This window comes from Rhinolophus ferrumequinum, chromosome 9, assembly GCF_004115265.2.
Source record: "Rhinolophus ferrumequinum isolate MPI-CBG mRhiFer1 chromosome 9, mRhiFer1_v1.p, whole genome shotgun sequence".
NCBI classification, from domain to species: Eukaryota; Metazoa; Chordata; class Mammalia; order Chiroptera; family Rhinolophidae; genus Rhinolophus; species Rhinolophus ferrumequinum.
In genome coordinates, this window is record NC_046292.1 from 22,702,631 (window position 1) to 22,714,779 (window position 12,149).

Consider the following 12,149-nt stretch of genomic DNA (forward strand, 5'->3'; position numbering starts at 1 on the left):
ACCATAGACCTTTCTGCCTCTCCCCACAGCCCCTCCCAATCCTTGTTCATGCCCCTCTTTCTAGAATCCCAAACAAGTCAATGACTGGGGTGGTTCCCTTTCTTCTCTCCCCTCGCCAGGTATAGGTGAGGATCTAGTTGGTACCTCACAGAGCATCCAGGCTAACCTCTCTCTCTGCAGATAAGGAGACTGAGGAAAGGATCTTCAGTATATGAAGTGAGTCAGCACAGAACTAAGACTAGGCCCAGACTCCTGTTTCCCAGGCTGCTGCACTGCACAGCTGCAGAGGGCCCCACGGCCTTTCCACTTAACAGTGTGCACAGCCTGTGTATCCACATGCAGGGCTCTGCCTGACTTCTGGCCAGTCGGCTTCCCTATCAGTCAGAGGCAGAATGAATCTGCTTCTACACAGCAGACCTGAGGACCTTTCTGGCCTAGGTGGCCCCACACTCCACATAAGGCACAAGGAGGAAAATAGACTTTAGGGTTAGAGCCAGTGCAGAAGTTCAGAAAATACACAGTTCCAGGCACTGGCTCTGGGAGGCAGCTGGAGTGAGAGGCAGGGCCTCCCTAAGTGCATTGTACTTTGCAGCTTACTAATAATCATGTGAGATTGTGTTATTATCCCTGTTTTCCATGTGGGAAAACTGAGCCCAGAGAGGTTAAGTCATTTTTCTAAAGTCACACAGTGATAGAGCCTGGATTCAAGCCATTTGTGGGATTTCAGAGACCAGATTCTTGCCACTGTCTCACAAGGCTACCTCTGCTTCCAAGGCTACTACCACCCCTTCCTCCAGGTAGACTGCCAGTTTTCCTGGCTAGTAGGTATAATGAGAATGCTGGCTTTAGAACTCAGTTCTAATCCAAGATCCATCACTTACCAATGTGAAACATGGGACTGTAGGCAGGTCATGTCCTCTCTGAACCTCATTTTGCCACTTCTATAAAATGGGCTTAATACTACGAGATAGGACAATTAAGTTCGTGAATTCATCCTAGAAAAAGTGCTATATACCTTGTTGCTGAATATCACTACTGTCACCTTCGAAGTACTCCCCTTGGGAAACTATGCATGGATGCCAGCACCTACTCCACCCTTCAAAGCAATTTTGGAACTCTTTTTCTGGAATGGCCGTCAGAGCTGTCGTCATATTACTCTTGATGTCCTGAATGTCATCAAAATATCTTTCTTTCAATATTTCCTTTATCTTTGGGTAAAGAAAGAAGTCACTGGGACCAGATCAGGTGAGTAGGGAGGATGTTCCAATACAGTTATTTGTTTACTGGCTAAAAACTCCCTCACAGACAGTGTCGTGTGAGCTGGTGCATTGTCGTGATGCAAGAGCCATGAATTGTTGGTGAAAAGTTCAGGTCGCCTTTTCAGTACTTCCAAATAGTAAACTTGGTTAACTGTTTGATCAGTTGGTACAAATTCATAATGAATAATCCCTCGGATATAAAAAAAAAGTTAGTAACATTGTTGCAACAAGTTTGCGAACTTAATTGTCAGATCTCGTATCTACCCAGTACGGTGCTTTGTGGATTAGCCATGCTAATGTACGTACCTGCCTGACACAGAATAGATAGGCCTTTTTGTTTGTCAAAATGAATGGAACTGACCACTGATATCCTGTAACTTTAATTTAATACAAATTCATCATAACTCACAAAATGGGCAACATTTAAAATAAAAATACTCCTGGAGGTGGCCCAGATTCTGGTAGATGAAGGGTGGGGTGAGACGGAGAAGTCCTCCTGCCCAAGCGAGGCCCATGTGGGCAGCAGTTGTGAGGTGGGAGCCCCCCAAGTTCAGCTAGTTCTGGCTCCTTTGGGATGGGTGTGGTCAGAGACTCCAAGTTCAGAATCTAGGCCCCAGGACTAGAAAGGAAAGCCAAGGTTGGAGAGACATTTCAGCTTGGCCCTGCAGGCTCATCCCTTGGGCTCCTGTCCTTGGTCAAGGACAGAGCCACAGAGCAGGACATCTGGAGGCTTTGCTGCTTCAAAGCCAAGGCCTGGAGGTAGGCTCCATTGGCAAACACCGTGGATGGGCTTGTCCAACATCCATTCTAACTTCCTTCTACTGGGTCCCTTTGTATGGTTGAGGCTGGAAAGAAGAAAATGACATTTCCCAGACCCCCTTCCAGCCAAGGTTCTGGATCTGATTTAGGTTTTCTCAAATAGAATCCCTCATGGAGATCTGGATTTGGGAACTGAATCGGGAGAGAGGCAGGCCTCAGGACATCCATTTGCTGGCACAGAGAGTAGCAGTCAGCGGCTTCCTGAAGCGGTGGCTTCCTGCACTTGGGAGCAATGTTCCTGGTCAGGAGAGACATGATGAATCTGGCATCTGGGAGCTGTTCCTGGAAATTCAGCAAAAAGTCTGCTCCTCCAGCCCTTCATTTTGCAAAGCCATCAGGGACCTGTTCATAAATCCTATCTAATTAAGCTAGCTAAAGCAGCTCTTGTTTTCTACAACAGGATCTTAACGGAGATAGATTTCAAGCTTGATGAGAGGTCCCAGCCAACAGCCCCTCCCAGTACTCAGGTCCTCACTAACACAAGTGCTCCCCGCAGCCTCCCCACACCCTCGCCTGGTCCAGGAGGCCTGGCTGGACCCTTATCCAAGCTGCGGGGGATCTCCTTCACCCATTGATGCTTGTCCTACAGCTGCCTTTAGGCTACTGGGCTCTGCATCAGCTTTGGGATGTGCCGTCATCCTACCTTCAGACCGACGGGTAGGAAAGTGGTAACACAGTGACTGTAACATGTAGGCTCAACTACTGGGGTCCTTCCACAGGCCACAGCGGCCTCTCTACCTGCAGATTTGGGGTGGGGGAGGGAAAGCAGGAACCACTAAGCTCTTGGACCACAGGTGGAAGGAGAGGGTGTTCTCAGACCACCCTAGGACCAGCTACTGCCTGTGTCCGCTGTGGGCTGGGGTCAAGGGTAAAAAGGCCCATTGTTAGCTTGGTCAGCGTCAAGTCTTAGGCCTGGGAGCACGAGAGGGTTCCATGTGTCTTTCAGGCTGTCAATTGCTGGTAACAACACTCTGACACAATATGACGTCAGGGCACGTGGGCAGGAGGGAGACATAGTGAGACAGTCCCCTGCCCCTGGGAGGATGGGGTGAGGGTTGGGCAGGGGCTGCCCTGAGGAGAAGACGTGCCACGTCCTTGGACCAAAGCTGGATCCCCATCAAGGTCAGAGCTACAGAACATCAATATTGGAAGAGAGTTTAGGAATCATGGAGCACAGCCTCCATTTTGCAGACAAGGAAAGGGAGGCTGAAGGTAAACAACTGGCCTGAGAGCTCAGGGTGGCCGAGCGGGGTGTCTCCTGGACAGGGCTCTGGCTGGAGGTCAGGGTCCAGGCGCCTGTGGTCTCCCTCGGCCGCGTTAGATGCGGACGGTGTTGATCCGTAACGGCTGCACGTTCTTGCCATTGGCGTGGCTCTGCCCGGGGCTGAAGTAGGAGCAGAGCTTGCCCGGAAACTTCTCGCGGAAAGTGTAGAGCCACGACATGTCCTCGGCGTTGTAGAAGATGAGCAGGCCTTGGTCGTAGTCCAGGAAGACGCCCACCTTGTCAAGCTTGTCGCGGACGTTGAGCCGCGTCCAGGGCTCGGTGCAGGCGCTGTACTGGTTGCCGTCATGCATGACGATGCAGTAGAAGCCGCGGCTGGGCTGAATCTGGATACTGCCCTTGCGGCTTGCGGCCTCGTGTGCCAGCCCGATCACCCACTGGGTCTTCTCCGCCACCACCACCTCCCAGTAGTGGACGCCACCACTGAAGGCCTCGGAGCCCAGCACTGATACCTCCACGTCGAAGCGCTTCGGCGAATCCTGCAGTGGCTGTGGGTGCAGGTTTCCATAGGCCACGATGGTGCAGTCATCGGACAGGATCAGGCGCTGGTGGGCGGTGCCCGGGTCCAGGGTCAGGGCGGCTGGCACTGCCGGGGATGAAGGAGGGCGAGACAGTGAGCGGAGAGAGGCTGTGGACCCGTTCTGCGCTGCCTCCCGCAGGGCTGGGTTCTGGTTGGTCCCCAGGAGGCTGTGTGGTGCTGAATACAAGCCTGCTCTCTCTGGGCCTCAGCCTCCTTTTTGTAAAATGGAAGGGTGATGGCTGAGGTCCTTCCAGATTTAAAGTTGGAAGATTTAAAGGAGCTATGGCTGCTTGTTCAGTACGGATGTAGTGGGCACTCCCACAAAAGTCTGTCGAATAAACTAGACTGAGGTCCAGAATTAGGGAATTTTAGAGCTGGGAGGTTGCTTAACGATTATGCAGGGGCTGGATAATCCCCCTTGGGGTGATTTGGAAATTTGTGAGGGTGTTAGATGGGGTCGAGGGATGCTAAATGCCCTGAATGAAATGCACAGGGCAGTCACATGCTCCCCCCAATCCAGTAATTTTCAAAAGTTCCACCACATATACATGTGGATGAAAAATCTATTTTATAATGATCTGAAAATACAACTTAACTCCATTTTATGTATAAACACGAAATACTTTTTGTACAGTTTTAATATATACTGAGTATTTTGGAATGCAACTGTCATGTAAGCTGAGAGATGACTGAATTTGTTTTGTTTGGAACTTCACTGAGAATTGTTAATGTTTTTGGAAACTACATCTCTAACAACAATGCCACTGACTGATAACCTCCCTGTTTTGGGCTGCATTTGAGACAGAATGCGGTTTTACCTGACTACGTCATTACGTTTTCTAGTGTCGGTGTGAGTGAGCAGCCACATTATTTTATTATAAATAATTTCCTTCTGCTTTTCCTTTATATTATAGTCAGAGCATATACATAGGTATGTGGATGTATATACTTGAAATTGTGTAAAGGTCATTCTCTCTTTCAGACATTCCAAATTATTTCTTATGAGAAGTAGACGCTGGGTCTGAAAAAGCTGAAAAATCATTAATTCTAGGCCAACTCTCGCATTTGACAGATGGGGAAAACGGAGAGGAGACATGACTAGTCTCAGGTGACCCAGCAAACACTGGCAGAGCCAGGACTAATCAAGGCCAAGTGCAATCTGGCCCCAGCTCTCTTTCAGCCTACCTCTCACTGGCCACCCCCTACCCCACTCAGGCCCATGGCTTTCACTCAGACTACTCTTCCACCACCTCTTCTCTGCTTGTTGTAATCACCCATCACAAGGCTCAATTCCAAGGCTCATCCTCTAGGAAGCCCTCCTGGTTGCTCAGCAGGTGTGCTCACTCTTTTCTCTGAGATTCCTTTACTTTGTTTGTGCCCTCTCCCAATATGGGGAACAGTCTTCTATGCCCACATCTTCCCAGGAGGGCAAGGACTGTGTACTATCCAAACAGGCTCTCCCTTGTGTGCCTAGCTCATGAAAAGACTCACCAAATTAAACTGAGCCAGCTTGTGTTGCTCTCTGGGCAGGCAGTACAGGCTGGGTCACCTGGCTCTGGGCTGGCCACAACTGGCTGGCCACACTGGCTTAGCAGGTCTGGCTCTCCAAGTCTCATGAACCCTTGCTGAGGTCTCTGTTTACTCTTTCCTCCCTGAGGGAGCTGATGCCCAGCCAGAAGAAGGGGGAACTGGAAGCAGCCTTCCTTGGCCTGGATGACCATTTCCAGGCCAGAGCAAGACAGAGGGTAGGAAAGATAGGAAGAAGGAATCCTGTCACCAGTTCCTCAGAATGAAGGAAGGACTTTATCTGGCTGTCCGGTGTTTTCCGTATCGGTGGAGCAGGGACGTGGTTACATTTGGCTGGAGCATCACCCCCTACTTCAGTCACTGCTGTTGGCTGTGTACATGCACAGAAATAAAATGCCTCAATGATGGTGACTGTCCCCAACAGGGAGCAACAGCCAGTCCCTGAATTGTGCTTCTGTCCATACATCCCCTAACAAAGCTGACTATTGTCATATCAAACTCCTTCCATGAACTGTCAGGAGGAAATTTCGTTTTGCATTTTACACTCTTCTTTCCTGTTCTTAGAACTCAGAGGGCTGCATGGAAACAATTAGCCCTGTGAATAGAGGGGTCAATGGAAACATAATTCTCTATTGGGGGTGGGGGGACATTGAAGAGAAAGAGCCATGAGAAGGAATCAGAGAATCAAAGTGTTACCCTGTCATCTGGTCACAGTGCAGCTCCTGCCATGTGTAATGTAGGAATTCCCACAGTGGGGTCAGGAGGTGAGAGGTGGAGGGGGGTGTAGGAAGTGTGTGTCTGTGTGTGTGTGGGGCGGGAGCTAAGGAGAAAAGAACTTAATCAGACACAGATGGGGCCACTCCTACCGGCCATGTAATGTGGGTCTAAAGCAGAGGGGCAGAGCAAGCACAGTGCCAAAGTATGGGCAGCAGTTCTGAGTGCCCACGGGAACCTGGGCCTTATACCTGAGGTTCCCAGGATTATTTGAGGAGACCAGCAACAGGCAGAAGTTGTGACTCAGGGCAGAAGGAATGGGGTGGGGGTGGGGGGGCGGACAGTAGCACACGGGCAGGAGGGCTCAGCCCCAGACTCTTAAGCCTATGTAGGGCAACGTGGGCCGATTCCAGGGCCACTGATGAGTGGGGAGGGTGCTCTGGGAGGCAGCCAGGTGGGCTCTCAGTGGTTCTGAGACTGGGCCGATAGAGGTGAGCCTACGGGAAGGAGGAAATCCTGCACTGAGTGCCAGGTTCTGGGCAGAGAAGTCCAGGGGACTGGGTGAGGGCAGGACGTGCTACTCTGTAGGTGGGCCTAGGGCAGTGAAGGTGGGGCTGAGGGGTGGGCCTGGCGCTCTTCTTAGGCAGAAGTCATGGCCCGACTCTTAGGAGGTTTTCACACCCCAAAGGGTGGACTGAGGGCCACCTCCAGGGCCTCCCACTTTACCTTAAACAGAGGATCCTGTCTTCTGGGCCTCCCTGCAGCCCTCTGTGAGACAAGGGCTGGCAGGAATAACAGCCTTGAGGTCAGAGAGAGACCCAGAAGAGGACATGGCAACACCTTTTCCCCCTCTGGGAGGTCAGGTACCTCCAACCATCCTTTATCCTCAGGAGAGGTGACATACCCAGCAAAACAAATCTAGTCTCCTGGGGTTCACTATTTTACAGGTCAGAGCTCTTTTCTAGGTCCCAAGATACTGTTTTATAAAAACAAAAAGCAGGCAGCCCATCTGGTCTCCAGGTGGGTTCTCCGTCCATTTAAGCCTCTCTGAGACCTTGAGGTCAGAAGGCATTTGAGAAGGAGCATGGATCTGAGACCCCAGGAAATGTCTCCAGACCATCATTAACCACACTCTTCAGTGGTCCAAGCAGCAGAGAATCCCCACAGCCCAGTACCATCCTTTGGCAGCAAGTGGAGTGTTCCTCTTTGTTCTCAAGGACAGTGGCTTTGAGCCTGCAGAGGCCGGCAAGGAGATACCATCAGCTCTTTCCTCTGGCCAGCCCTTAAAAAAATCTGGTCCCTCAGGCCTGCCTCCTCCTCAGGCCATCAGCTGCACAGTGCTGGCCGTCAAGAAACATTTTCCACACACTAGCTGATGGGAATGCCACAATAGCCTCAGGAGCACAAATTACTGTACCCATTTTTCAGAAGAGGAAACTGAGGCTCCAAGGAAACTTCTCTGAGTTAAGTGACTTGCTCAGGTTGCCATTTGGGGTGGAAGTAGAGTTGTTACTTGAGCTAAGGTCTTTTCACTCATGTTCTTTCCTTTATGTGATCCCAGAAAGCCTGCTCAGCAAGACTGAGGAACCATCTGATATTCATAATAATAATAAATAGGTATCAAGTACTTACTAAGTTTCACGATTATTATCACAAATAAATGATTTTATTTAAGTCTCACACCTATCCTGGGAGATAAATCACACCTTCCCAATCTCTGTTTCACAGACGAAGAAACAGGCTCAGAGAGGGTAGCGATTTGCCCTGGTCACACAGCTAGGTAAGCAGTGAACATGCTGGAACCCAAAATGATTGGATTCAGATAAGCAGGGGGAGGAGAGAGCAGCCCAGGAGAGGGAGGTGGTACGAGCAAATGGAGCAGAGTCTTGTGTCTTTGGGACAATGGCCATCTGGCCTGGCTGGGGAGGAAGTTTGTGGCTGGGAGCTGTGGCAATCAGGCTAGGCAGCTGGAGGAGGGTTTCCAATGTCAGCTGAAGAGTGGGACAGAGGGTGGGGTTGAGGGGGTGGTGGGGGAGTGATAGTGGAGAGTGAACGTTCCAGAGCAGAGGAGTGACAGGTGCTAGGTGGAGTTCTCAGGTGACCCAACAGGAAGCCTGAGCTGGAAGGGGGGCAGGCCGGAAACTGTTAGAATCCATGGGCTATATCCCTGGGGGTTCCTGCCCCTCCCATCTGGACATAAAAGGCCTTAGTGCTGGCAAAGGAACCAGAGTGACTTCACAGGCCCTACGGACAAAAGAAGGGTCCTGCTTAAGCAGGTCACTGTTCTCTGAACTCCTCAGGGGCCTCTGTCCTTGGCAGGATGTTCAGGCCACACACTACTGCTCCTTCAGCTCCCCTCCCACTGGCAGCTTTCTCTCGGGCGGTGGTTCTCAACCAGGGTGACTTGCCTCACAGGGGACATTGGGCAATGTCAGCAGACATTTCTGGTTGTCACTGAGTGGGAGGGATGGTATGCCATGTAGTTGTGTAGAGATCAGGGATGCTGCTAAACATCCTACCACATGCAGGACAGCCCCCTCCAACAAGGAATTATCCAGCCCCAAATGTCAACAGTGCAGAAACTTATGGGTCAAGCAGCAAGTTCCCACATCCATGTGCTCACTTGTAAGGGAGTTGAAAAGGGAACACTAGCAACCCTAGTTTACCGAGGAGGGGAAACTGAGGCTCAAAGGAGGAAGTAGCTTGTCCAAGGATGTGTGGCAAGTTTCTTCAACCAATATTTATTGAGCACCGACTTTCTGCCAGGCACTATTCTAATAGCAGAAATGAAACTAGGACTCATTCGTTTCTTTCTTCATTCATTAACAGACATTTAGTGTACTGGCTGCTGGGGATATATAGTAACGAATCAGATCCCAGGCTGTTCTGACTGAAACCCCCTCAGAGCTCACAGTCTAGTGACAGAGGCAGCCACATAGACACTGACAAAACAGTGAGACCAGGAAAGCCCAGGGCTACCTGGAGAAATCCAGGAAGGCTTCCCAGAGGAGGTGTTTATAAACGAAGGAGAGTAGGAGTTAGCCATCAAAGATTGAGGTTTGTGTAGAGGGTTCCAGGCAGAGGGAACAGCATGTGCAGAAGTGCGGAGGTGGGAGGATATGGCTCATTTAAGACCTGAAGATGGTTCAGTTGTGGCTGAGTGTGATATGAAGGGGAAAATGAGAGAATGGCAGGGCCCAGATCTCATAGGGCCTTGATTGCCAGGCTGAAGTGCCTTGATTGCCTTTCTGAGTTGTCACAGGGATGCAGTAGGTGGTAGGTGAGACAAAGAGAGCTCTGAGACAGTGTGCTTGAGGAGCTTCCCTGGGTCAGTGGCTGGGGAGGGGCAGGACCCTTGGACGTGCTGCTTGTCTCCTTGAGTTATGCTGCTTCACCCATGCGTGGTCCTCACCCACCTGGGTCCCCATGTGGAGGTCTCTCCAAGGCTGGGAGCACACAGACCCCCATCCCAGGAGGATAGCCTGGAGCCCCACCTCGTCTGCTGGACCGTCCCCCCAACTACTGACCTCTTTGTCAACAAGGGCACAGATCCAGATTTAAGAGTACTAGGAGGTGTGTCTTCACTTCTGTCAAATGGGTAATGAGGCCTTCAGTCACCTCTGTCCAGCATTCACACCCTCAGTGATTGGCCTCAGCCCCTCTCCACCCCTCCTGGGAACGCCCAATCCTGAACATCCTGGGATCATTCGTGACCCTGCCCTCCCCCCTGCCTTTGCCTGTGCAGTTCCCAACACCAGGGGCTGCCTGCACCTCCAGGCTCCACTCTTCCCTGAGCGGCAAAGCTCTCAGCTTTCAGCACCCAGTTCAAACATCATCTGTCCAGTGATGTTCACCATCCCCTGGTTCCTCCTCTGCCCCATCCAGAGCCTCTTGTTGCCCTCTCTGGGCACTGTGTAAGTTGCTTGTCATAGCCCTTGTCCCACTGGACTGTCAGGATCTATTTGTCCATCTGTCGCCTCTGAACCCTCTAAGTGCCTCAAGGGACTTTCAATGTTTGTACATCGAAAGAATAAATCCAGACAGGTGGAAAGAGCTCTGACTGCTGTGTGACCCAGTGAGCCTCTCTGAGCCTCAGTCTCTCCAGCAGCCTTCCAGGGTTGGTATGAGGCCAGAGAATGGCTGGTTAGTTTAGGGAGTAAAGACACAGGCTCTGGGGTCTGACAGATCTGGGTTTAAATCCTGCTGTAGGTTGTGACCATGGACAAGTCCCTAACAGCTCTTTGCCTCAGTTTCCTCATCTGAAAAAATGAGGATAATAGTGCCTGTCTCCTAGGGAATATTCCCTTCTATATCCTTGTCTTGCCTCTAAAGGACATCATGCCTGACTCAGGAACGCAGAGGTTCCATGTTGCCAATAGGCTGGAATCTGAGGCCCTCTGGGTTGTGTGATTTCAGGAAGGCATTGATTTCCTAGTCCCAGGATCTACTAACTCTACTAGAAACCTGTTCAGACTTTCCCCTCTCTCAGCAAACATCCCATTACCTCCTCATCTCTGCTGATGATGAGCTTGCTTCCTACCGCACTGGGAAAGGTGAACCATCAGCAGAGAATTCCCATGAGCTCCGCCGCCCACTGCCCTTCTGCTCAGTGCCCATTGTTCTACCTTCTCTGAGCTCCCAGCACAGGCAGCAGCAGATCCCGCTCCTTAGCTCTTAGCAACTCTCTCTCCTCTACCCTCAATTCGGCCTTCTCCTCTTGGGCTTTTCCCATCACTCTTCACTCCACAAATATGCTGTTATTTCTTGTCTTCACAAACAGCCACTGCCACATTCTCTCTCCTTCCTTAAATAAAACTCCTTGAATGTACTGTCTCCACTTCCTCTCCTCTCATTCTCCCTTGGATGCTTCCATTGGGCTTGCTCCTATTGCTCCACCGAAACAATGCTTTTCAGAGTCACCAAAGACGTCTTCTCCTTGTCGCTAGACCTGGAGAACAGTCGGTTCTGGGTTCTGCCACACGTGACGTAGCAGCCTTTGCCACCACTAGCCACTCTCTCCTCCTGGAACCACTTCGTCCACTTGGCCTCCAGGACATCCCAGGTTTCCCTTCCACTTCTCTGGCTGCTCCTTCTCAGTCTCCTTGGCTGAGTCCCCTCCCGTCCCTGACTTCTAGGAGTACCCCAGGGCTCCACATGTTAGAGTGGACCTCCGTCTCTTCCACCTCCCTCACTTCCTAGGTGACCTCATTCAGGCTCCCTCCGTACTGTCCGTGTGCTGCGGACAGCAGCCCTGACCTTTCTCCCGAGCTGCAGACTTGTCAGTCCAACATCAGCCTTCTCCACATCAGCACTGAGACATCTAACTGGCATCGCGAACCTCACAAGCTCACAGCTCCTTCCTTCCGGTTACCTCGCCACGATCATCGTAGGCTTCTTGTCTTCTTTCTCTCACACCTGAGATCCAACCTAGTAGCAAGTCCTATCGGCTCTCCCTTCAAAATACATCCTACAACCCATCACTCCTCACCACCTCCACTGCCACCGCCCTGCTCCAAGCGGCCATCATCTCTCACCTGCATTACCGTAGGAGTCTCCTAAGCCGTTTCCCAGCCTCCACCCTCTACCCTCTTCAGTCTTTTCTCAACCCAGCAGCCAGAGGCATCCTTTAAAAACTTAAGCCAGCTCATGTCACTTCATCACCCCAAACCTTCCGATGGCTCCCATCTCACTCAGCATAAAACTTGAAGTTCTCACGCTGGCCTACAGGTCCTCATGGTCTGGCCACTGCTACCTCCCTGACCTCCTCACCTGAACCCCTCCCCTCCCTCACTCCATTGCAGCCACACTAGTCTCCTTACTGTTCCTTGGACATGCCAGGCTTGTTCCTCCTCAGGGCCTTTGCACTCGCTATTCCTACCGCCAGGAACACTCTTCCCTGGATGCCTACATGGCTCGCTCTCCTTCCTTCAGGTCTTTTCTCCCCTGCCTCCTCCTCAGTGAGGTCTTCTAACTGGGTACCCTACCTAAGATCTCTATCCTACCTCAGCATCCCCGAGACCCCTTCCTT

The 12,149-nt window shown here is 51.3% G+C and overlaps 1 protein-coding gene across 4 annotated transcripts in view; it reads right to left on the reverse strand.

Annotated features, from left to right (window-relative positions):
• Nucleotides 1-1,628: 1,628 nt before the first annotated feature.
• TRIM62 (tripartite motif containing 62) overlaps nt 1,629-12,149 on the reverse strand; it is a 30,935-nt gene continuing 20,414 nt past the window's right edge. For all 4 annotated transcript variants that reach the window (XM_033114970.1, XM_033114967.1, XM_033114969.1 and 1 more), the window contains one exon: nt 1,629-3,946. In XM_033114970.1, coding sequence (XP_032970861.1) covers nt 3,396-3,946 — 551 coding nt within the window. In that variant the 3' untranslated portion in view covers nt 1,629-3,395. The remainder of the gene's footprint in view (nt 3,947-12,149) is intronic.